Genomic DNA, 26,747 nt, shown 5'->3' with positions numbered 1-26,747 from the left:
TCATCGCTCAGTCTAATACTGACTACATGTCATGTTGCTGGCCTCATCGCTCAGTCTAATACTGACCACATGCCATGTTGCTGGCCTCATCCCTCAGTCTAATACTGACAACATGCCATGATGCTGGCCTCATCGCTCAGTCTAATACTGACCACATGCCATGTTGCTGGCCTCATCCATCAGTCTAATACTGACTACATGTCATGTTGCTGGCCTCATCCCACAGTCTAATACTGACTACATGCCATGTTGCTGACCTCATCCCTCAGTCTAATACTGACTACATGTCGCTCAGTCTAATACTGACTACATGTCATGTTGCTGGCCTCATCCCTCAGTCTAATACTGACTACATGCCATGTTGCTGGCCTCATCCCTCACAGTCTAATACTGACTACATGTCATGTTGCTGACCTCATCCCTCAGTCTAATACTGACCACATGCCATGTTGCTGGCCTCATCCCTCAGTCTAATACTGACAACATGCCATGTTGCTGGCCTCATCCATCAGTCTAATACTGACTACATGTCATGTTGCTGGCCTCATCCCACAGTATAATACTGACTACATGCCATGTTGCTGACCTCATCCCTCAGTCTAATACTGACTACATGTCATGTTGCTGGCCTCATCCCTCAGTCTAATACTGACTACATGCCATGTTGCTGGCCTCATCCCTCACAGTCTAATACTGACTACATGTCATGTTGCTGACCTCATCCCTGTCTAATACTGACCACATGCCATGTTGCTGGCCTCATCCCTCAGTCTAAACTGACAACATGCCATGTTGCTTGCCTCATCGCTCAGTCTAATACTGACCACATGCCATGTTGCTGGCCTCATCCCTCAGTCTAATACTGACTACATGTCATGTTGCTGGCCTCATCCCTCACAGTCTAATACTGACTACATGCCATGTTGCTGGCCTCATCCCTCAGTCTAATACTGACTACATGTCATGTTGCTGGCCTCATCCCTCACAGTCTAATATTGACTACATGTCATGTTGCTGACCTCATCCCTCAGTCTAATACTGACTACATGTCATGTTGCTGGCCTCATCCCTCAGTCTAATACAGACTACATGCCATGTTGCTGGCCTCATCCCTCAGTCTAATACTGACTACATGCCATGTTGCTGGCCTCATCCCTCAGTCTAATACTGACTACATGTCATGTTGCTGGCCTCATCCCTCACAGTCTAATACTGACTACATGCCATGTTGCTGGCCTCATCCCTCAGTCTAATACTGACTACATGTCATGTTGCTGACCTCATCCCACAGTATAATACTGACTACATGCCATGTTGCTGACCTCATCCCTCAGTCTAATACTGACTACATGCCATGTTGCTGGCCTCATCCCTCAGTCTAATACTGACTACATGTCATGTTGCTGGCCTCATCCCTCACAGTCTAATACTGACAACATGCCATGTTGCTGGCCTCATCCATCAGTCTAATACTGACTACATGCCATGTTGCTGACCTCATCCCTCAGTCTAATACTGACTACATGCCATGTTGCTGGCCTCATCCCTCACAGTCTAATACTGACTACATGTCATGTTGCTGACCTCATCCCTCAGTCTAATACTGACCACATGCCATGTTGCTGGCCTCATCCCTCAGTCTAAACTGACAACATGCCATGTTGCTGGCCTCATCGCTCAGTCTAATACTGACCACATGCCATGTTGCTGACCTCATCCCTCAGTCTAATACTGACTACATGTCATGTTGCTGGCCTCATCGCTCAGTCTAATACTGACTACATGTCATGTTGCTGGCCTCATCGCTCAGTCTAATACTGACCACATGCCATGTTGCTGGCCTCATCCCTCAGTCTAATACTGACAACATGCCATGATGCTGGCCTCATCGCTCAGTCTAATACTGACCACATGCCATGTTGCTGGCCTCATCCATCAGTCTAATACTGACTACATGTCATGTTGCTGGCCTCATCCCACAGTCTAATACTGACTACATGCCATGTTGCTGACCTCATCCCTCAGTCTAATACTGACTACATGTCGCTCAGTCTAATACTGACTACATGTCATGTTGCTGGCCTCATCCCTCAGTCTAATACTGACTACATGCCATGTTGCTGGCCTCATCCCTCACAGTCTAATACTGACTACATGTCATGTTGCTGACCTCATCCCTCAGTCTAATACTGACCACATGCCATGTTGCTGGCCTCATCCCTCAGTCTAATACTGACAACATGCCATGTTGCTGGCCTCATCCATCAGTCTAATACTGACTACATGTCATGTTGCTGGCCTCATCCCACAGTATAATACTGACTACATGCCATGTTGCTGACCTCATCCCTCAGTCTAATACTGACTACATGTCATGTTGCTGGCCTCATCCCTCAGTCTAATACTGACTACATGCCATGTTGCTGGCCTCATCCCTCACAGTCTAATACTGACTACATGTCATGTTGCTGACCTCATCCCTCAGTCTAATACTGACCACATGCCATGTTGCTGGCCTCATCCCTCAGTCTAAACTGACAACATGCCATGTTGCTGGCCTCATCGCTCAGTCTAATACTGACCACATGCCATGTTGCTGGCCTCATCCCTCAGTCTAATACTGACTACATGTCATGTTGCTGGCCTCATCCCTCACAGTCTAATACTGACTACATGCCATGTTGCTGGCCTCATCCCTCAGTCTAATACTGACTACATGTCATGTTGCTGGCCTCATCCCTCACAGTCTAATATTGACTACATGTCATGTTGCTGACCTCATCCCTCAGTCTAATACTGACTACATGTCATGTTGCTGGCCTCATCCCTCAGTCTAATACAGACTACATGCCATGTTGCTGGCCTCATCCCTCAGTCTAATACTGACTACATGCCATGTTGCTGGCCTCATCCCTCAGTCTAATACTGACTACATGTCATGTTGCTGGCCTCATCCCTCACAGTCTAATACTGACTACATGCCATGTTGCTGGCCTCATCCCTCAGTCTAATACTGACTACATGTCATGTTGCTGACCTCATCCCACAGTATAATACTGACTACATGCCATGTTGCTGACCTCATCCCTCAGTCTAATACTGACTACATGCCATGTTGCTGGCCTCATCCCTCAGTCTAATACTGACTACATGTCATGTTGCTGGCCTCATCCCTCACAGTCTAATACTGACAACATGCCATGTTGCTGGCCTCATCCATCAGTCTAATACTGACTACATGCCATGTTGCTGACCTCATCCCTCAGTCTAATACTGACTACATGCCATGTTGCTGGCCTCATCCCTCACAGTCTAATACTGACTACATGTCATGTTGCTGACCTCATCCCTCAGTCTAATACTGACCACATGCCATGTTGCTGGCCTCATCCCTCAGTCTAAACTGACAACATGCCATGTTGCTGGCCTCATCGCTCAGTCTAATACTGACCACATGCCATGTTGCTGGCCTCATCCCTCAGTCTAATACTGACTACATGCCATGTTGCTGGCCTCATCCCTCAGTCTAATACTGACTACATGTCATGTTGCTGGCCTCATCCCTCACAGTCTAATATTGACTACATGTCATGTTGCTGACCTCATCCCTCAGTCTAATACTGACTACATGTCATGTTGCTGGCCTCATCCCTCAGTCTAATACAGACTACATGCCATGTTGCTGGCCTCATTCCTCAGTCTAAAACTGACTACATGCCATGTTGCTGGCCTCATCCCTCAGTCTAATACTGACTACATGTCATGTTGCTGGCCTCATCCCTCACAGTCTAATACTGACTACATGTCATGTTACTGACCTCATCCCTCACAGTCTAATACCGAATGGCACCCAATTCCCTTCATTGTGCACTACCTTTGACCAGAGCCATAGGCACTATAAAGGAAATTGGGTGCCATTTGAGACACACAGCCAGAGACAGCAGTAAGGAGGAAATGGAGACCTGACAGGGCCAATGAAGAGAAGAGCCCTGGAGAATACATGTATTAAGCTGAGGATGAGTGGGCTTGAAGGAGGTTGCCTGCGAGGAGAGGACTCAACATGCTCTGCAGTGCAGTCTATGGGTACTGCTCTGACTGTCAAAGATACAGTACAAAGGAAGAAATGCCTTGGCTTGCAGTCCAATCAAGGTTCATTCATTGAGGATTTGGAGCAAGCTGGATGTGTGAGATAGTCACTCTAGGAGGACAGTGGAAGTTGAATCAAAAATGTTTCTTTCTTATTGAATTCTGCATTTCATCCTTCTTCAGGGTGTTATAAAGCTGCATCAACTCTACTGTGTATCTGTCTATCCAGAGTGTTGGGGTTTTAGGGGTACTCTAAAATGTTTTTTTAAATGTAATTTAAAAAAAGAACTCTTAACAATACCTGAGAGAGGTTAATTAAGAGAGTCCATTGGTCACAACACCTGACCAACCAGCACCTGTTGGTCTACAGGGCTCTGCCCAGGATCAGTGAAAATCAAGGCCTGGAGGTTGTGATTTACTGGTCATTGATTCAGGCATCTCTAGCTGGCTGCCAGCAGTCTCATACGGTGGCTACCCTCTCATGGGCAAAGACCACCTGAAACCTGCGTGGACAACATCTGCCGAGACACTGGTCTCAGAACAGAGGACCTACCAGCTATCATGAACAACAGAGAGTCATTTACATTTTAGTCATTTAGCAGACGCTCTTATCCAGAGCGACTTACATGAGCAATTAGGGTTAAGTGCAGATTTTTCACCTAGTCGGCTCGGGGATTAGAACCAGCGACCTTTCGGTTACTGGCACAACGGCCATCGTCCGGCACATTGCGCCACCATAAGCAAGTAACGATAAGCAACAATACCTGTCACTAGGGTTGCAAAGGAAGGGTATATTACTGGAAACTTTCAACGTTTACCAGTAAACTACCAGAATTGTTTTAACTTTTAAGAATTGTATGTAATTTATCACAAGACATCTAGTGGTATTTTGGGTACTTCAGATTATTACAGGTGTCTAATCATCTCTGGCCCACTGTGTGGCCTCATCACATGTAAAATATATGAAATAATTAAATAAGGTGACAAAGCTGTAAAACATTATCTTAAATATCAACCATAAAACATAGTAAATACCATTGGTGTTTAATTTGAGGGTTTCAGCTTAAAATATCCTTTATATATATTTTGCTACTATGTCAATATGTATTTGTTATCAATGTTTTGGAGTCAAACTGGTGGCAGTTGTGAAAAAAGTCAATAGTTGAAAGTGTTGCAGAGTTCATTGAAAATAATGTCATTGTTGATTAGATTATTTTTTCATTAGTTAGGCTATTTTCTCTTGAACCATATGGTCTATTCACTAGAAACTCATGGACAATACAGACACAGATTTAAAAATATATATATATACTATATGAATACATTTTTTTTAAAGTATTCAAGTATAAATGACAAAAGTTAGCATAGATTGCCATAAATTCTGTTAATTACCAAAATTACAGAAGATTCCAGTAACTTTGGTAAATTACTGGTAGCTTTACAAGCCTACCTGTGACATCTTCTAACCAAGTAACTTTTTTATGAGACTGATACATACTTTAAATTGTGCAACAGAAAACCTACCCTGTACAGCAGTGTAAATAAAACCCTTCAACTGTATTTGCTCAAGCACTAGGTGTAAATAAAACTCTTCAACTGTTCTTGCTCAAGAGCTGTAACATTTATCAGCGTATGAAAGAACAGAATAACAGTAAACTTCCTCTTCCTGCAGTGTCATGATTTTTTATTATTTCATGTTAACTAAAACTTCTCATTACATAAATTGTACACAATTCATAAACAAATGCTAAACTGAACATTTTCAACAATTGAATTTGAACATATTCAAAAGTTTGATTTGGCTTTTGACAAAATAAATTAAATAAACCCTTACTTTCACTGGATTATTTTACATTTACATTTTAGTCATTTAGCAGACGCTCTTATCCAGAGCGACTTACAGTTAGTGAGTACATACATCATTTTTTTTATACTGGCCCCCCATGGGAATCGAACCCTGGCATTGCAAACGCCATGCTCTACCAATTGAGCTACATCCCTGCCGGTCATTCCCTCCCCTACCCTGGACGACGCTGAGCCAATTGTGCGCCGCCCCATGGGTCTCCCGGTCGCGGCCGGCTACGACAGAGCCTGGATTCGAACCAGGATCTCTAGTGGCACAGCTAGCACTGCGATGCAGTGCCTTAGACCACTGCGCCACTCGGGAGACACAATGATTATGTCAATGAAGTGAGAGATCTCCAAACAACAAGGGGTCTAACAGTCCACTGCACAATTCTGCATAGCAACATGAACATGATTGGTTCAGTTAAACAAGGTACATTTAAAAAAAAGTGATATACAACAGATTGTCTTCTAATTTCACTAAGTGTGCAAAAGGTTATTTTGCCATAAATAAGTGCATACATTTTCTTCAAGTTCGATATGTAGATCAAACACAGTGATCTGCCACTTGAACTCAATGGTTATGACCCAGATGGCAGCCTATTCCCTATAGACTACACCCTATTCCCTATAGACTGCACCCTATTCCCTATAGACTGCACCCTATTACCTATATAGTTCACTACTTTTGACAAGAGCCCTATGGGTCCTGGTCAAAAGCAGTGCACTACATAGGGCATAGAGTGCTATTTGAGACGCAAAATATGTCCATTGGTTCTTGGAGTACTAAGTAATCTATAAATGATGATTATTTTCCTGTCTTGCAATGCAAGCGAGTGGGCTGAAGAAAAGCTAGCCAGGATCCATAAAGCTGGTTGAAGTCCACTAAAGTGATCAATCAAATCGCTCATAAAATTACTAAATGATTTAGTAGGATTGTCAATGCATTTTGTACAAAAATATCAAGCACAGTGAAGACAGATACTCCATCTCATCTATCAAATAGGCTTATGGTTTGTTTCATTCAACTGCACCTTTAAATGCAAGTGATGAACAAGTGATTATTTATAAGCAAATAATAAATGCTGTCACAGTAAATGCTACAGTATGGGGAATAAAAAGCCAGAATGCTACAGTATGGGGAATAAAAAGCTAGAATGCTACAGTATGGGGAATAAAAAGCTAGAATGCTACAGTATGGGGACTTTAAAAGCTAGAATGCTACAGTATGGGGACTTTAAAAGCTAGAATGCTACAGTATGGGGACTTTAAAAGCTAGAATGCTACAGTATGGGGACTTTAAAAGCTAGAATGCTACAGTATGGGGACTTTAAAAGCTAGAATGCTACAGTATGGGGACTTTAAAAGCTAGAATGCTACAGTATGGGGACTTTAAAAGCTAGAATGCTACAGTATGGGGACTTTAAAAGCTAGAATGCTACAGTATGGGGACTTTAAAAGCTAGAATGCTACAGTATGGGGACTTTAAAAGCTAGAATGCTACAGTATGGGGACTTTAAAAGCTAGAATGCTACAGTATGGGGACTTTAAAAGCTAGAATGCTACAGTATGGGGACTTTAAAAGCTAGAATGCTACAGTATGGGGACTTTAAAAGCTAGAATGCTACAGTATGGGGACTTTAAAAGCTAGAATGCTACAGTATGGGGACTTTAAAAGCTAGAATGCTACAGTATGGGGACTTTAAAAGCTAGAATGCTACAGTATGGGGACTTTAAAAGCTAGAATGCTACAGTATGGGGACTTTAAAAGCTAGAATGCTACAGTATGGGGACTTTAAAAGCTAGAATGCTACAGTATGGGGACTTTAAAAGCTAGAATGCTACAGTATGGGGACTTTAAAAGCTAGAATGCTACAGTATGGGGACTTTAAAAGCTAGAATGCTACAGTATGGGGACTTTAAAAGCTAGAATGCTACAGTATGGGGACTTTAAAAGCTAGAATGCTACAGTATGGGGACTTTAAAAGCTAGAATGCTACAGTATGGGGACTTTAAAAGCTAGAATGCTACAGTATGGGGACTTTAAAAGCTAGAATGCTACAGTATGGGGACTTTAAAAGCTAGAATGCTACAGTATGGGGACTTTAAAAGCTAGAATGCTACAGTATGGGGACTTTAAAAGCTAGAATGCTACAGTATGGGGACTTTAAAAGCTAGAATGCTACAGTATGGGGACTTTAAAAGCTAGAATGCTACAGTATGGGGACTTTAAAAGCTAGAATGCTACAGTATGGGGACTTTAAAAGCTAGAATGCTACAGTATGGGGACTTTAAAAGCTAGAATGCTACAGTATGGGGACTTTAAAAGCAAGGGCCGTATTCATAAAGTGTCTCAGAGTAGGAGTGCTGATCTAGGATCAGGTCCACCCCCCTCTCCATATAATCATATTCATTATGATCTGAAAGGAAACACTGATCCTATATCAGCACTCCCACTCAGAGATACTTTATGAATACGGCCCAGAGGTTTGGTAACATTTGACTGCATCATCTCATCTTACTTATTGACCAATGGAAGAACTGGTCGTTCAGTATTACATCAGGTTCATGACAGTGCATGCTGACACACTGACCAGTAAACCACGACTGCACCAATGGGTTGTTTTTCTGGACAAACAAAATGGCTGACAAGAGTTTTCTTTTTTAAGCAAACCAAAATTCTAAAAAGGTTGTTAGTCCATTACATTTCTATGCATATCATCCACTTCCTCTGGTCTTCCTCCGTCTGCCTGTCTGTCTCTGACTGTCCCACTGCCTGCTGTCTGACATTCAGACAGTCTCTCTGGATGTTACTCTTATTTTTACATTTACATTTTAGCCATTTAGCAGACGCTCTTATCCAGAGCGACTTACAGCAGTACATTTTCATACTGGTCCCCCGTGTGAATCGAACCCACAACCCTGGCGTTGCAAGTGTCATGCTCTACGAAGTGAGGCACACCTCTCCAGTCCAAGTCCTCCATACTCCCAGACATTCCCTGGCTCCTGTTTAAGATTGAATCCCAAATTGTACCCTATCCTCTATATAGTGCACTAGTAGGGAGGAGGGCCTTCAGTCTCACATGAATCTCCTCAGAGGGAGGTCAGGGTAGGGCCTGCTCTCAGCGGCGGGAGGGGGAGGCTGGTGCGTTGGCTGCCCCGCTGCTGAATGTCCACGGTCTGCCCCCCTAGAGGACCCAGGGTTGGGTACAGGGCCAGCCCCCCTAGAGGACCCAGGGTTGGGTACAGGGCCAGGGTCTGCCCCCCTAGAGGACCCAGGGTTGGGTACAGGGCCAGGGTCTGCCCCCCTAGAGGACCCAGGGTTGGGTACAGGGCCAGGGTCTGGGCCAGCCTCCTGCAGGCTCCCGTTCTGGAACTGGAACAGAGGAAATGTCAGACTTAGCTAAGCCTCCTTTTTCTGGTCTAAACTGCCCTGATGTGTAAATACCCACTGGCTTTCAACGGTCAAATGATAATGACCTTCTGTTTCTAAAGTATCATTCTTGGTAAATCTGATGCGCGAGTATGTATGTGCTGTTGGTATTCAACGATCATATGATGAGCCTATAGCTAGAGGAAGTAAAGCATATAGGCCTAACATTTTACATAATTAGTTCAGGGGCCTGTTCAGTGGGGCACAATGTAGCCAATTATAATTGTTTATTATTAGCATTCTTACTAGACAAGTTCAGGTAGGACCCGCTTTATGTTTCACAACATTTTACCTGTTTGCTGCCTAATGAACACTACCCAGGTTAGTGTCACCTTTCTTACCTGTGCGGTGAATGGCCGCTCTGCTCTGTTGACCCGGCTGAACCCCACAGCCAGGGGATAGGCGTGCTGAGCCCAGTCCGTGCTGGTGGCCTGAGACTGGGCTTGGCCGTCAGGGAGGTGCCCCTGCTGCTGAAACACACCCAGGGCCTCCACCACACTCCACTGGTGCGCTCCCCTACCATCTTCTATCCCCCGGGGACCAGTGGACTCCAGGCTGCCCAGCAACTCCTCCAAATCCTGGGGCGGGAGCTCTCCGTCCACCCTCTGGCTCTGGAGGCCCGTGGTGGGTACATAGGAGGAGAGCTCCAGGGAGCGGCTAACAGACACAATGTTCAGCTGGTTCCTGTAGGGGAGGCCCAGGGAAGCTTCCCCCAGGCAGAGGTGCCCATGTTGGGGGTGGCTGCGGTGAGTCTGGAGCCCCCCTAGCTGCTCCACGTTGAACAACGGAGGAATCTTCTGCTGCTGCTTGGTGATGTCTTTTTGTCTTTCTGTCATTGAACCCGTCCCAGTCCCATCCACCTGCATGTGCTCCAGTCTGTTACACAGCTGTTGCTGTCGCTGCTGTGGATGGAAGGGCTGTGACTGTGAATATAGCTGGTTGTTTTGCCGCTGTTGCTTTGGCAATACCTGTCCATTTAGATGGTTCTGTTGCTGCCGCTGTGGACGTTGGGACAGCCGGTGCTGCTGCTGTGTTGCCTGCAATGCTTCCTGTGGGCGGGGCTGTGTGTGTAAACACTGCTGTGGTATTGGCTGTTGTGGGTAGTGGGGTGGAGGCTGATAGTGGTGAACTGATAGAGGATGGACTACAGGCAGCTGGGGTGGCCACTGAGGAACTGTAGTAGAATGTGGAGTCAGTGGCTGTTCCATAGATGGTTGGTGTAACAGAACTGTAGTAGAATGTGGATGTGGGGTCAGTGGCTGTTCCATAGATGGTTGGTGTAACAGAACTGTAGTAGAATGTGGATGTGGGGTCAGTGGCTGTTCCATAGATGGTTGGTGTAACAGAACTGTAGTAGAATGTGGATGTGGGGTCAGTGGTTGTTCCACAGATGGTTGGTGTAACAGAACTGTAGTAGAATGTGGATGTGGGGTCAGTGGTTGTTCCATAGATGGTTGGTGTAACAGAACTGTAGTAGAATGTGGATGTGGGGTCAGTGGTTGTTCCACAGATGGTTGGTGTAACATAACTGTAGTAGAATGTGGATGTGGGGTCAGTGGTTGTTCCACAGATGGTTGGTGTAACAGAACTGTAGTAGAATGTGGATGTGGGGTCAGTGGTTGTTCCACAGATGGTTGGTGTAACAGAACTGTAGTAGAATGTGGATGTGGGGTCAGTGGTTGTTCCACAGATGGTTGGTGTAACAGAACTGTAGTAGAATGTGGATGTGGGGTCAGTGGCTGTTCCATAGATGGTTGGTGTAACAGAACTGTAGTAGAATGTGGATGTGGGGTCAGTGGTTGTTCCACAGATGGTTGGTGTAACAGAACTGTAGTAGAATGTGGATGTGGGGTCAGTGGTTGTTCCACAGATGGTTGGTGTAACATAACTGTAGTAGAATGTGGATGTGGGGTCAGTGGTTGTTCCACAGATGGTTGGTGTAACAGAACTGTAGTAGAATGTGGATGTGGGGTCAGTGGCTGTTCCATAGATGGTTGGTGTAACAGAACTGTAGTAGAATGTGGATGTGGGGTCAGTGGTTGTTCCACAGATGGTTGGTGTAACAGAACTGTAGTAGAATGTGGATGTGGGGTCAGTGGCTGTTCCATAGATGGTTGGTGTAACAGAACTGTAGTAGAATGTGGATGCGTGGCTAGTGGTTGTTCCATAGATGGTTGATGTAACAGCGTGGTAGGGCAGCTATAGTCCTGATCCCCTAACTTAGCCCCCCTGCAGGAGAATACAGTCTGATCCCAGTCTGACCTCTTCCTCAGAGACTCCTGTACGTAGGAGAGAATCTCGTCTGTCAGGTCAGGGAGGAGGCCGTCTCGGCCAGCGTCCAGATCCACATCGAGGAACAACTCATCCTGCTGGAACAGCTCCAGGTCCTCCCTACTGTTGCCCAGGTTCCTCATGAAGCTCCACAAATCCCTGTCTCTGTCAATCAATAAAATCAATACCTTTATAGTCACAATTGGGAAATGTGTAGTGCAGTCATGGTTACATTATTAAAAACAACCACACACATACACCTAAGGTAAATAGTAAGACATCAGTTACCTGTCCTCTGATGAGAAGCCATCGATCCCCCCGCCACCCCCCACCCCCAAGGGCTCCTGCTTGAAGAGGACAGTCTCCGACAGAGAGAGGATGCTGCCCTCCTGCCCGCTGCTGGAGAAGATGCCCCCACACTCCCCCTGTGGAAGCCCTGCCACCTCCTCCTGGAGTTGGTGCTGGTTCTGAGTCTGAGGGGAGCAGTAGTAGATGGACTTCTCCTGTTTCAGCAGAGAGCCCAGCAGTGAGTCAGGGTCCAGGGTTCCGTCCTGGTTGTTGTTGGTGGTATTTTCTGTAGGGCAGGTGGTGTCGCATGCTAAGGAGTCCCCTGTTACCAGGGTCTTGGGGAAGCTGGTGTCGTAGAGAAGGGCCTCCCCAGTGGTGTAACTGAAAGGCAACTGGAGGCTCCGCTTCCTTAGGGTGTCCTCTCCCTCTTCATCCCTAAAAACAATTACATTTTAGTCATTTAGCAGACGCTCTTATCCAGAGTGACTTACAGGAGCAATTTGGGTTTAGTGCCTTGCTCAAGGGCACGTCTACAGATTTTTCACCTAGTCGGCTCGGGATTCGAACCAGTGACTTTCGGTTACTGGCCCAACGCTCTTAAATGTTAGGCTACCTGCCGCCACAATGAGGCCTCATTAAACAATGAGGTAGTGTAAGAAAGAGTGTGTGTGTGTGTGTGTGTGTGTACCGAGACATACGTGAGGACTCTTTGGGATGCGATGATACACTCAGGCCGTCCGTTCTTGTAGACCAGTCTGGCATTAGCCTGCACCCACACCCAGCCTGTCAGCTTGGTCAGCAGCCTGAACACTGTCATCCCACTCTCTCCGGTCTTTATCACTGGCCAGGGAAACACACAGACACACACATTAACGACGTTAGACAGCAGAAATGTGTATAGGACACATTGATGCAGTTTCTAATAAACTAAAAACATCACCAAAAGTTACGAGGGATGTGGCATATGGTTAATAAAACAACAACATTTAAACAAGTTCTTTGCGGTTTCTGTAAAAATATAAGAAAAATTCATAACGTTTCACGTGAATTCACAATGCAGCTGCGCTGCTGCCAGCTACGGTTTGGGTCTCACGGTGCGTCCTTTTAAGAGGGTTAAGCATTGCACCTGTACTACCATTACTGTACCTTAATTTCACCTCGCAAAGTTTGCGTTTCCTTCTCATTTAACGAGACTTCGCTGCTGTCCCTTGCCTTTATCTGCCATTTTTCCAAAGTTAACGACAATGACGTAGTGGTGGAGAGTCGACTCCAAAATAATTGATTCCTAGACTCCTTGCATGTCGACTCCTGTTTCTGAGTGTTAAGAATCGACCCCTAAGATTCAGTATTTTTGGAACGGAAGAGAATGCTTAGTTGCCATACTTCCGAGAACAAACACTCGCATTTTTAATAGAGAGCTAGCGAGGGCCGGAGAGAACAAACACTCGCATCTTTAATAAAGAGCTAGCGAGGGCCGGAGAGAGAGGAGGGTCACAGTATAGACAGATCGGCAACCAGGCAGACAGAGTCAGAACCGTGCACTAGGCAATCAAAAGCTGTATCTCGCAATGGAATACTGTATCTTGCAATTTCTTGGCTTGCAATGTTTCGTAATCATCAATGAATAGGCTAGGATATTCTACACGCAACAGACCGAAGACTGAACACACACTCGCATCATTAGCAACGAGAAAGAGCATGCGAGCCAGCGCGAGGGGGGAGGGGCAGGCAGAAAGAAAGTATTGCCTCGTCTTGCATGCCTCGCAAATTAAGTAAAGTAAAGTTTTATTTAAATTACACAACTTTCCCCAGGCCTTTATAGCCTACCGCCTAGTTAATATATAACACGAAAAATAATGTTTTAACTGCACTGTGAATTTAGCAAAAAAAACATTGTTTTTCGGTTAGTGAGCCCAACTTTGTATAACAGTTATGTTTAAACGTTCACACCTCTGCTTGTCACTTAAAGTCACTAATTCAAATTTCAATCAAAATTGCCTAGGGATTAATAAAGTACTATCTTATTTTATCATCTTATCTTAAAACACCATTCATTTTTTAGAACTTGTAGGAATGAATCTGTTCAGACAGTCCCCTCAGGACACTGGCTGTAGAATGAACCACTATGTGCAACTCGAAATACAGTACAGTATGCGTTTGCAATGTGACACTCACATTTTTGATCCCATCTGTCAGTCACTATGGACAACACTACATGATAGGACTGTGTGCAACAGGAGATCAGTCTTACTCCTACATGATAGGACTGTGTGCAACAGGAGATCAGTCTTACTCCTCATGTGGTTCTCAGCGCAGTGCAGCATGTCAGCAGCATGGATGAACTGGTATCCTGAGCCACGGTTGCAGAGCTCAGCCTCAGTGTAGCCCAGCACCATCTTCCCTCTGTATGGGAGGACAGGACAAAAACAGGAAGCACAATGAAAACCTGATCAAAACATGTCTCTTCCCTACTTCTGAATAGATCACACTTGTGATCTAACCGCATAATCTCAAATCTATCACTGGCGCTGATAGTTCCTCAATGTATAAATTATTTGATTTATTAGGTTTATTTGACAGGGACCACGTACAATTAAAACATACATCTCACAAGAAATGTGATGCATTGTACTAGATTTAGCTAAATAGCTCGTTCACAACTCCAGTCCCCGGGCAGGTGAACAATACAATTATTCAGCATTCAGACAGCAAGCTTTGAATTCAATGTAAAATATTGTAGTGAAGTGGTTATGTTCCCTATGTATTGAAGGGGCTTAGTAGCAGTAAGGTCCACTGGACAGTGTTAGTGTTATTGTCACCCACTTGGCATCGCAGGCAGTGGGGGTGAAGTCCAGCTTGTGCTTGGTCTTGAAGATGAAGTTCTTGGTGCGGATCTCCAGGATGGTGGGGGTCTGTAGGGGCGAGGCCAGAGCGAACAGGGCCAGCTGAGGGGGGATGGCCTTGCCCTCCTTGGTTCTCTCGCTCTGGCCATGGAGGAACTTTAGACGCCCCTGGATGTTCAGGGCCTGGAGAACGCAGAAAAGCCCTTAAACATAGTCAGGACTGCATCCCAAATGGCACCCTATTCCACCATGATGCCGGTAGATTAAGAGCAAAACATTAGTTAAATAAGATCCCAATAAATTGTTGGAAGAAGCATCAAGATTATCAATGAGCTGGAGTTCTTTTTATTGAGTAAACTTTTTTTCTCCATGCACCTGAGAGCAACTTAAAAAGGGAAATATCACAAGTGTTCAACTTCATATTCATCATCTCCAGCACCACCCCAAAATCAACATGTGAAAATTACGCGTTTCTATGTTTTGTAGTGAAAAGGATTGAGGGAGATAAGTGTTTCCAATGACATCGGTGTGTATTGTGTGATTTTAACCAATGATAAGGAGGCATTACCTACTAATTGCCTCCAAATTGGTTGATGAGGTCATTGGAAACACATCTTCCACAATCTTTTTTACTACAGAACATAGAAATGTGCCATTTTCACATATGTTGATGTTGGGGTGGTGCTGGAGATGATAAATATGATGTAGAATATATTTTTTTACGTTCCTTTAAAAAGGTATGTATGTGCAAGTTTACTTTCTAAAATTTACATTGACATTTTAGTCATTTAGCAGACGCTCTTATCCAGAGCGACTTACAGTTAGTGAGTGCATACATTTTCATACTGGTCCCCTGTGGGAATCGAACCCACAACCCTGGCGTTGCAAGCACCATGCTCTACCAACTGAGCTACACGGGACTTTGTAAATCAAAGTAACACATTGCCAATGAAACGCTCCATGATAAGACTGAAATAAGAACTCAGTGGGTCATTCTGATTAGGCCCCATAAAAATAAATACTAAAAACTCAGTTTCCCTGCCTGAACGGAATTTGACACTGATTTGATTTGTCCTCAGGTCATCCAACACGGGTGTTCTTTTTCTGCAGAGTTGAAGAGTTCAGGGGGAGAATGAAGGCTAGCCAGAGGACCAAGGCAGAGTTCTCCACTTCATTTCCCATATTAGATTTGAGAAATCAGTCAGCATGACTTGTAACAGAGGAATTATTCAGCTCCATAACAATCAGCCCACTCAGAAAAACTTAAACACTATCTATATTCTAAGAAAATCTAGAAAATGTCCATGAAATCGAACTAGATTTTCAAATAGATTTCTAGGAAAATGTCCATAAAATGTAGTAAATTTTTTAAAATCTAGCCTAGTTAAAAACGCCAAATGGTCATTGGTCAAATGGGCAAAGACAATTTAATTTTAACTACAATATTGAGTATTCATGTAATAAGAAAACACCATTTCCAATTGCAGCTAAATCTAATCATTCAGTGATTATAACCTGACATTCACAAAACTAGAGAAAAGCAAAAACATTACAAAAAGTAGACAATATTTTTGTGTTCTCAAAGTTTGACTGCAAACGCTATCTGTAGGATAATTTCCTAGCCTGGATAAGTAGTCTGTGGCCCTGCCCTTCCCTGAACTCAAAAGGGAAGTAGAGAAGCTTACACTGATTCCCCTACTTGAGACCAACACATATTTAACCCCTTCTTGACACTCCACTCATCCCCAAAGAAAGTGGCTTCAGTGGCTGTCATAATACAATTACAATCTCAAGAGTATCAGCGGGAGTTGAGAGTCGATTTCCATTGCACTCTAGTACAATGTTTACAAGGATTCTTCGAAAATAATTATTTTGATATAATTAGGGTTGAAAAAATTGTGACTTTCCCCAATTAAAATTACCAGATTTTCCAAAAATCCCGGTGGGATGTTTCTAGGAATCGGAGGGGAATAAGCAGAAAATCTGTGAATTATTCAACCGAGATTTCTAGAAAACCTGGGAATTTTGGGAAAGTTACAAGAATTTTACAATCCTAAATATGAACTTTGTGTCCTCCATGAACTTACTAGGAAGCCAGTGGAGTTATCCAGGAGACATCTTAACCTGCAGACAAAGTTGCGTTCCAGGAAGGTGGAATTCTCTGGTGGGAGTGCCTCTGGGTTGTAGACTGTGACAGTCTGTGGCGAGGCTGAATCTTCAAAGGCCAGAGAGGTGGGGGGGGTCATAAAATTACACATACAGCACACTATAGCTATAATAGTGAATTTCAGGATGTCTAGAGAAAATAGTATCTTTGGTCAGTGTCTCTTCATATAGTAGGCTAACTCTTAACTGCAAACCTCACCCCTAACTGCAAACCTCAGCTGCAGCCCTCACCCCTAGCTACAAACCTTATGTTAACAGTCTAGTCTGCACACATTACAAACCAGAATGTTATGCCACACGTCATTAGCCATTTTCAACTGAGGAAGGCCAAAATGCTAGGTAATACTCCCAAACGTAGCGTTTATCTTATCAGGGGCCTAGACCAGGCCCACCACAGCCAGGTGCCACTTCTGGCCCAAGGTGCTAAAACGCCCCCTGCTCACAGGGTACGCTGTCTCGCAGGATGCGAGGTGAAACACTGCTCCACACCCAGATATGGAGAGTGAATACAGTGACTGTCTGGATAATATTGAAGGTAGAGGACTGGTAGAGAGCTGGCGGTTTACTATGATCGGTGTAACAGAGTTACTGTTACACGAGTAGGGCAAAGGACCCGTCCAAAAAAGATGGTTCTACCCATGGAAACAACAAGCCTACAGGATGCTTATAGGCAGCATATCTTGGTGCAACAGCCAAGATCACTTTCTGAGTGAAAACGCATTCCGAGATCTACCGCTCAGATTGTTTTTTAAACATGACTTAAAAAACGTAAGCCTATGCAACATTAACCTATTAAAAACAGTTATGTAGCTATGAGCATTGTGCAGTAGGCTATAGGCTCAATACATTTTCACTGCATATTGGCTATTCTTGAAGTCGAACTTCATTATATTCTGACACATGCACCAATTCATGTCGTTACTCATATGACCAGAGAACGTGAAATACTCCTCGATATTAGAAAGACACAAGCCGAGTGGATAGGGAGAGGGCGTTTTATGGCTTATAAAAGTGTTGGGGAAAAAGTGTTGACAGTGCTGAATAAAATCTTAAACATGAACTCATTCATAAAAACAGCAGCTCTTTGCTGTATTCTTTGACAGTCTCTCTCTGGTTATGGTTTTGAAAGTTTTGAAATCTCACACAGTAGTCGACTATCAACTTCGCTGTGGGCTCGTAGAAGCTGCAGACACAGTGATCTGATTGGCCAGCGGTAGGCCTATAGGTGCACTTGATTTGCTCTCCGGACCTGCCAGGTAGGCAGAGTTTGTACCTTCAGACACATGAAATGGTTAAAAATGGGAACACTTCAACTACCCGGTGCGCAGGACAGCTGAATCAAGTGCACCTACCGCAAACAGCGCAAAAGTTATACATAAATAAGAACGCAAGGTTTTTTACAGAAATGTTTGTCGATCTACTAGGAAAGCCTTGGAGATGGACCGGTTGGTGACCACTGGACTAGAACATCTAGGCCTACATTCCTGGCTGACGCAGCCAAGATACATGTACATTCAAGGAGCTTTACTTTTCACAAGTTTGTTATTTCCTTCTGTGGCTCTCTTCATTTCCTAGTGCGTACCATATTTCCCTGTTAATTATTTATGCATAGTCACTTTAACTCTACCCACATGTACATATTACTTCATCTACCTCAACTAGCCGGTGCCCCCGCACATTGACTCTGCACCGGTACCCCCCTGTATATAGCCTCCCTACTGTTATTTTATTTTACTTCTGCTCTTTTTTTTCTCAACACTTTTTTTGTTGTTGTTTTATTTTTACTTTTGTGTTAAAAATAAATGCACTGTTGGTTAAGGGCTGTAAGTAAGCATTTCACTGTAATGTCTGCACCTGTTGTATTTCGGCGCATGTGGCCAATCAAAATTGATTTGATTTGATTCGGCAGCATACATGGAGCTGCTGGGCTTAATGTTCCTCCTAGTACATTATGTAGCAGACACCCTGACCTGCTGTCTCCTTGTCATTATGTGGAACCTGCCAAAGCAGGGGGAGCTCAATTAATATGAGATAATAAGATCTGGGGCAATCACTGAATTATTGGAGAAGTCAATGAGCTCATTTTAACCCAATGTCTATTAATATTAAGAGATAGGTTAGATAGACCGTCACTCTCCACTCCACTATAAGAAATAGCCGTGCTGGTACAAATTGCGTGTCGGCTGTCTGTGTGGTGAAAAACTGAGGTACCGTCCTGTTCCAGCGCAGGTGAAAAATTCAGCTTTACCTGAGACCAGCTGTCCAGTAAAAGGGGTGAAAGTGGGGTTAGAGGTTACCTGAGACCAGCTGTCCAGTGTCAGGGCTGAGGGTGGGGTTGGAGGTTACCTGAGACCAGCTGTCCAGTGTCAGGGCTGAGGGTGGGGTTGGAGGTTACCTGAGACCAACTGTCCAGTTCCAGTGTCGGGGTAAGGGTAGGGTTGGAGGTTGCCTGAGACCAGCTGTCCAGTGTGAGGGCTGAGGGTGGGGTTGGAGGTTGCCTGAGACCAGCTGTCCAGTGTGAGGGCAGAGGGTGGGGTTGGACATTGCCTGAGACCAGCTGTCCAGTGTCAGGGGTGAGGTTGGAGGTTGCCTGAGACCAGCTGTCCAGTGTGAGGGGTGAGGGTGGGGTTGGACATTGCCTGAGACCAGCTGTCCAGTGTGAGGTTGGAGGTTGCCTGAGCCCAGCTGTCCAGTGTGAGGATGGGGTTGGAGGTTACCTGAGACCAGCTGTCCAGTGTGAGGGGTGAGGTTGGAGGTTGCCTGAGACCAGCTGTCCAGTGTGAGGGGTGAGGTTGGAGGTTGCCTGAGACCAGCTGTCCAGTGTGAGGGGTGAGGTTGGAGGTTGCCTGAGACCAGCTGTCCAGTGTGAGGGGTGAGGTTGGAGGTTGCCTGAGACCAGCTGTCCAGTGTGAGGGGTGAGGTTGGAGGGCACCTGAAACCAGCTGTCCAGTGGCAGGGGTGAGGGTGGGGTTAGAGGTTACCTGAGACCAGCTGTCCAGTGTCAGGGCTGAGGGTGGGGTTGGAGGTTACCTAAGACCAGCTGTCCAATGTGAGGGGTGGGGTTGGAGGTTAACTGAGACCAGCTGTCCAGTGTCAGGGGGTGAGGGTGGGGTTGGAGGTTACCTGAGACCAGCTGTCCAGTGTCAGGGGTGAAGGTGAGGTTGGAGGTTACCTGTAACCAGCTGTCCAGTTCCAGTGTCGGGGTGAGGGTGGGGTTGGAGGTTACCTGAGACCAGCTGTCCAGTGTGAGGGGTGAGGTTGGAGGTTGCCTGAGACCAGCTGTCCAGTGTGAGGGGTGAGGGTGGGGTTGGAGGTTGCCTGAGACCAGCTGTCCAGTGTGAGGGGTGAGGGTGGGGTTGGACATTGCCTGAGACCAGCTGTCCAGTGTGAGGGGTGAGGTTGGAGGTTGCCTGAGACCAGCTGTCCAGTGTGAGGGGTGAGGTTGGAGGTTGCCTGAGACCAGCTGTCCAGTGTGAGGGGTGAGGGTGGGGTTGGAGGTTACCTGAGACCAGCTGTCCAGTGTCAGGGCTGAGGGTGGGGTTGGAGGTTACCTGAGACCAGCTGTCCAGTGTCAGTGGTGAGGGTGGGGTTGAGGGCCCAGTGGAGCTGTCTCTGTAACTCTGCTCGGTCCTCCGTATGGATGACGTCATAAACACTCTGATGGACGACATCCGACTGAGGAGCAAACACATCCACCATCATCAAAATAGAAGTCTAGTAAACTACAAGAAAACAATGCAAACATGGACACTACTGTTGCTAGACAACATATCCTTCCTCTTCCCATCACTTATCTCATGCATCCAAGTCCTGACATGGACTCTGCAAACATGCTCTGTACTGGGCCTTAGGTTCAACCTGTGTTAAGTTCCAATACCCAAACAGACTTATTAGACTTGGCATCTGTTTAGGGCCTGGCTTCTGTTCATGTTGAGGAAATACCAGCACAATCAACTTAGTAACTTCACATGCAAACCGTTAGGTAACAGAAATAATGATATGGACACTAGTAAATAAGCATTGCTTACGCAATATTTAAATTATATTTCACTCAGAAATAAAGCAATATTTAAAAAATCTGACATTTAACTCATAAATCAACATTAGTCAGATGTTTTAACCCAAAATCAATTGACTAATGCTTCAAGTTTTAATGTCACATGCAAAGTACAACAAACACCAACAATGCAGTAATCAATACCAATGTAATACTAAAAATAACAAGGTTGAACAAAGACACACGAGATATAATGAGAATAAGAAATAAGAAGAAGACGATAAAGTAAGTAAGCATACTACATACAGGGTAAGTTCCAGTACCATATTTACAATGTGCAGAGATAATGTCAAGATGAAGCCACTTCCCATGTCATCAGTTGTGTAGATCCAGTTTTATGCCATTGACTCAATCCCAACTGAATGGAAAAGATGAGCACCACCTAGCCTAATTTCCTGGTTTTATTCAGTGCTCATCTTTCCCATTAATTTGGGGTAGCTTTAAACTCAAGGTGCGTTTATAGTAGCCTGGCTGATGCGGGACCCACGTGACTACGCAGCGAGCTGTGACCATAGATATAGAGGCTCTTTCTACCTCTATAACTGGGCTTTCACCAGGTAAAGGCTCTTATATCCGTTTCATAAAGTGACTGACTACTTTAAAATGGCGGCAGCATGGTGGAAATGGGGGCATAGTGTTTCTTCAAAGTGAAACACTACATAAAGCAAAAAGTTATAGGTCTTTTAATGAGGTGTTCATGACAATGTCCATGCCAAAACGTTATATCCACGACGAGTCTCTCTCTCTCTATGGCTGTGACTCACTGGTCTGGTAACTCGGGCTTGTAAAAGGGGAGGTTAGCTGAAATTAACCTATCAACATAGTGATGACATATACTGTGTTAATAACGTTTTAATTACAGGTGTATACTAGACGACGCACCCTGCATAAAGCAAGCTCAGCCCTATTTGATATATTGTCCAATTGCAGTTGGCCTCTGTGTAGGTTGACTTGATGAAAGATGATTCATTTATCTCTTTTGGTTTGTTGGTCATACTGGCTGTAGTCTGATCTTGTTTTTGTAGTCTATTAATGTTTAGGGTAGTTAATGTTCATGCAAAATTAGGGGGCAGGGAGGAAACTTGCCAGAAGTGAACATGGGTAGCTAGCTAGCTAGCTAGAATGCATGAGTGATTAACGTCATTGCCCTACTATTTTAACCGAGGACATCCAAATTAATAACTTTAGTGGGGTAAGGAAATGTTCAGCCTATAATTAGCAAACTAGTTAATTTATAACTAAAACATACATTTGATTAGCTAGCCGATTTCGAGTTGATAGCAAGCTAAAGTTATTAGCCGTCTGGCTTTCTATTGGCTGAACAATGCTAGCTAACATTAGCTTTGCTAGCTAATGTTAGTTGCTGCTTGCTAGCCACAAGATCGTAACGCTTAACAGGTTGCAGTCCTCCAATATGTCACTAGTATTAGTGTAGAAGGGTTTTTATAACGTTTTGAAAATGTGTGTGATGATCTATGCGCCCTATTCATCCTCTGCAGCTCAATTGGTAGTGCATGGCGCTTGTAACGCCAGGGTAGTGGGTTCGATCCCCGGGACCACGCATACGTAAAAATGTATGCGCACATGACTGTAAGTCGCTTTGGATAAAAGTGTCTGCTAAATGGCATATTATTATTATTATTATTATTATTATTATTATAATACAATGTCCGAACTCCGAAGGTTTGTGCTAGCTAGCTAGCTACAGCGTGTGTTTGCTTATCCCGGAAGGGCTGGCTGGAAGCGGAAGGGTGGTCCTATGTAAAACAATAGTGGTCCTATGTAAAACATGATTAGTTGAATTCTAAACGGGGATATCCAACCAGCGTACGCTGCCACCTTGAAGTCTGAGGGCAGAGCCCCTTCATTATTGATGCTTCGTGCCGACACATCAAAGCAGCCGTTCCAGACTCTCAAGTCAGGAAGACTTTGAGAGCTGGTGTCAGCCAGACTACGTTTATAGAGGTAAAAAGAGACACTTTACCTGGTGAAAGACCAGTTATAGAGGTAGAAAGAGCCTTTACCTGGTGAAAGACCAGTTATAGAGGTAGAAAGAGCCTTTACCTGGTGAAAGCCCAGGTAGTCCTGGATGGTGGAGGATGCATAGAAGATTGTGCCACCAGCCGTGACGACCAGAGCAAAGCCATTCAACACCTGAGAGTAGAGTGGAATAGAACTGATTAGTATATCTTTATACACTGAACAAAAATATAAACGCAACATGTTTCAAAAACTCATTCTGATTAGCTGAGCCTGGCTCCCCAGTGGGTGGGCCTGGCTCCCAAGTGAGTGGGCCTATGCCCTCCCAGGCCCACCCATGGCTGCACCCCTGCCCAGTCATGTGAAATCCATAGATTAGGGCCTATTGAATTTATTTCAATTGACAGATTTCCTTATATGAACTGTAACTCAGTAAAACCTTTGAAATTGTTGCGTTTATATTTTTGTTCAGTGTTCACACACACATCTAGACTACATGTGAACCGTCATATGAAGTATGCCTACAGCTGTAAAGAGCAAAGAGCAAAATGTCAAAGGAACTGAAAGGCCTATAGAGTTTTATCTGTGTCCCAAACCTCACTCTATTCCCTTTGTAGTGCAATACTATTGGTCAAAAAGTATGACTCAATAATCCATGCTTTCTGGGAATTTTCTAAAGTCCAAAAGGTATGAGCGGAGTTAGAATGTTGGCTGTCAGAAGAATTACAATGTAAATGTACTTTTAATCCGTCTGTCTGCATATTTCAAGACATGGCATATGAGGGTGCAGTGAGATAACCGATGGGTTGGACGATACTTTTCTCGTCAATCATCTTGGGGGAAAAAACATACTTAAAAGCTGGAAATCAACCAGTCCTCGGTCGTTAACACAATGGAAAGGTCAAATGCTTTATTCTCTAAATGTTGAAGGTGTGTGGACGACAGAGAGAAACAAAATGGTGCAGTTTGAGGCCATGTGGCAGAGAGTGATGCGGGCGCTGGAGATGGGGGTGAGAGCAGGTGGGTCTGGGCAGTGGTGATGTTGTCATTTGTATGTTTTGTATTGTAAAATAATAAATAAATAAATATTACAAACAAAACACAGGAATAGGGTGATTCTGGTCAACAGTAGTGCACTATACAGGGAATAGGGTGATTCTGGTCAAAAGTCGTGCACTATACAGGGAATAGGGTGATTCTGGTCAAAAGTAGTGCACTATACAGGGAATAGGGTGCCATTTGAGAAGCATGCATTGAGTTTGTACCCTATTCCATGTAGAGTCAGTTCAAGGTCAGACACTTCTGTCTCACGCAAAAGTATATGATTAACTCTGTGATTATTTGGACACGAAAAGCTAACATGCCACATAACCCTGCATGGTGTGGTTCAACTGCAGTTAATCTCAACTTAAACCAAGAACTTTCCAATGTAAAAGAAAGGGGGCTAGTTAATGGCCCGTATTCACAAAGCGTCTCAGAGTGCTGATCTAGGATCAGGTCCGCCCTGTTCATGTTATCTTATTCATTAAGATCTAAAAAAGGTCAAACTGATCCTACTCTGAGACGCTAACAATATGTGCTGCTTTTAATATCTGTTTGTCCTTTGTTGTGTTTTATAGGGTTTTATTGTTGTATGTATTGGCTGGTGCAATCACGTGTACCCTTTGTGGGATTAATGAAGTACTTATTTTATCATGAATACAGGCCCTAGTGCTATGGTGAACAACCTTATTGAAATGGGAAAACTATAGTAGAACAAAGCATTTCATCCAGATCTTCTTTAAAAAACGACAGCCATGATGGTTGCAGACAGGGTGGTTACTGAATAGACCCCACTAACCTGTAGTAGCAGACAGGGTGGTTACTGAATAGACCCCACTAACCTGTAGTAGCAGACAGGGTGGTTACTGAATAGACCCCACTAACCTGTAGTAGCAGACAGGGTGGTTACTGAATAGACCCCACTAACCTGTAGTAGCAGACAGGGTGGTTACTGAATAGACCCCACTAACCTGTAGTAGCAGACAGGGTGGTTACTGAATAGACCCCACTAACCTGTAGTAACAGACAGGGTGGTTACTGAATAGACCCCACTAACCTGTAGTAGCAGACAGGGTGGTTACTGAATAGACCCCACTAACCTGTAGTAGCAGACAGGGTGGTTACTGAATAGACCCCACTAACCTGTAGTAGCAGACAGGGTGGTTACTGAATAGACCCCACTAACCTGTAGTAACAGACAGGGTGGTTACTGAATAGACCCCACTAACCTGTAGTAGCAGACAGGGTGGTTACTGAATAGACCCCACTAACCTGTAGTAGCAGACAGGGTGGTTACTGAATAGACCCCACTAACCTGTAGTAACAGACAGGGTGGTTACTGAATAGACCCCACTAACCTGTAGTAACAGACAGGGTGGTTACTGAATAGACCCCACTAACCTGTAGTAACAGACAGGGTGGTTACTGAATAGACCCCACTAACCTGTAGTAACAGACAGGGTGGTTACTGAATAGACCCCACTAACCTGTAGTAACAGACAGGGTGGTTACTGAATAGACCCCACTAACCTGTAGTAACAGACAGGGTGGTTACTGAATAGACCCCACTAACCTGTAGTAACAGACAGGGTGGTTACTGAATAGACCCCACTAACCTGTAGTAACAGACAGGGTGGTTACTGAATAGACCCCACTAACCTGTAGTAACAGACAGGGTGGTTACTGAATAGACCCCACTAACCTGTAGTAACAGACAGGGTGGTTACTGAATAGACCCCACTAACCTGTAGTAACAGACAGGGTGGTTACTGAATAGACCCCACTAACCTGTAGTAACAGACAGGGTGGTTACTGAATAGACCCCACTAACCTGTAGTAACAGACAGGGTGGTTACTGAATAGACCCCACTAACCTGTAGTAACAGACAGGGTGGTTACTGAATAGACCCCACTAACCTGTAGTAACAGACAGGGTGGTTACTGAATAGACCCCACTAACCTGTAGTAACAGCTCTCCCTCTGGAACTTGAAGTTCAGAGCCTTGCTTCTTCAGAACATTACTCTCTGGGCGCTGGGAGGCTGTGGATTTTAGGGTCACTGCAACACAATACAAAACAATCTAGATCAAGGTTACTGTACCATAGAGGATTTCCACCACACAGTGAAGGAATGCAGAGGAACCAGTTACAGTGCATAACTACAGACAGAGACACATTCACAATAATGTGAGATAGGCCTAATGAGTACACCGCAAATGTACTATTATTTCCTGTGGAAGAGAATTTGATGGGCATTTTGATCAACCAAAAATGATGTTTTTCTATTTGTGTTTACTGTGGTAGCCATATAGTCTAGGCAATGGCAAATCATCTTCAGATAGATTGTTTAGTGTGATGCCTTATGATTCAGTGTGATTAAGAGAACAGACCCTAACAGTGCTGGTCGGGCCCTATAGCCTAGTTACAGTAGGAGATTTGTGCCAGTACAGACCCTAACAGTGCTGGTGGTCCCATCCCTGCAGTATAATAAGATCATATATAAGGCAGTCCCATCCCTGCAGTATAGATCGTATCTCAGACAGTCCCATCCCAGGAGTATAGATCGTATCTCAGACAGTCCCATCCCTGCAGTATAGATCGTATCTCAGACAGTCCCATCCCAGGAGTATAGATCATATCTCAGACAGTCCCATCCCTGCAGTATAGATCATATCTCAGACAGTGCCATCCCTACAGTATAGATCATATCTCAGACAGTCCCATCCCAGGAGTATAGA

The 26,747-nt window shown here is 44.6% G+C and overlaps 1 protein-coding gene across 5 annotated transcripts in view; it reads right to left on the bottom strand.

Annotated features, from left to right (window-relative positions):
- LOC121555556 (aryl hydrocarbon receptor-like) overlaps positions 1–26,747 on the bottom strand; it is a 48,937-nt gene that overhangs the window by 13,747 nt on the left and 8,443 nt on the right. The window contains exons 3-13 of one of the 5 annotated variants that reach the window (XM_041869390.2): positions 25,971–26,068; positions 23,054–23,143; positions 20,484–20,607; positions 16,854–16,981; positions 14,747–14,949; positions 14,217–14,326; positions 12,622–12,763; positions 11,924–12,358; positions 10,725–11,800; positions 9,706–10,550; positions 8,794–9,307 (exon numbers count right to left, since the gene is read on the bottom strand). In XM_041869390.2, the coding sequence (XP_041725324.1) occupies positions 9,011–9,307; positions 9,706–10,550; positions 10,725–11,800; positions 11,924–12,358; positions 12,622–12,763; positions 14,217–14,326; positions 14,747–14,949; positions 16,854–16,981; positions 20,484–20,607; positions 23,054–23,143; positions 25,971–26,068 (3,548 nt within the window). In that variant the 3' untranslated portion in view covers positions 8,794–9,010. Of the gene's footprint in view, positions 1–8,793; positions 9,308–9,705; positions 11,801–11,923; positions 12,359–12,621; positions 12,764–13,069; positions 14,174–14,216; positions 14,327–14,746; positions 14,950–16,853; positions 16,982–20,483; positions 20,608–23,053; positions 23,144–25,970; positions 26,069–26,747 lie in introns of those variants that run through there. The other 4 variants (XM_041869392.2, XM_041869389.2, XM_041869391.2 and 1 more) reach the window with 4 other exon arrangements.

This window comes from Coregonus clupeaformis, unplaced genomic scaffold (assembly GCF_020615455.1).
Source record: "Coregonus clupeaformis isolate EN_2021a unplaced genomic scaffold, ASM2061545v1 scaf0049, whole genome shotgun sequence".
Taxonomy (NCBI): domain Eukaryota; kingdom Metazoa; phylum Chordata; class Actinopteri; order Salmoniformes; family Salmonidae; genus Coregonus; species Coregonus clupeaformis.
Note: the sequence above shows the minus strand (reverse complement) of the source record. Positions and strands in the feature narration are given on the sequence as shown.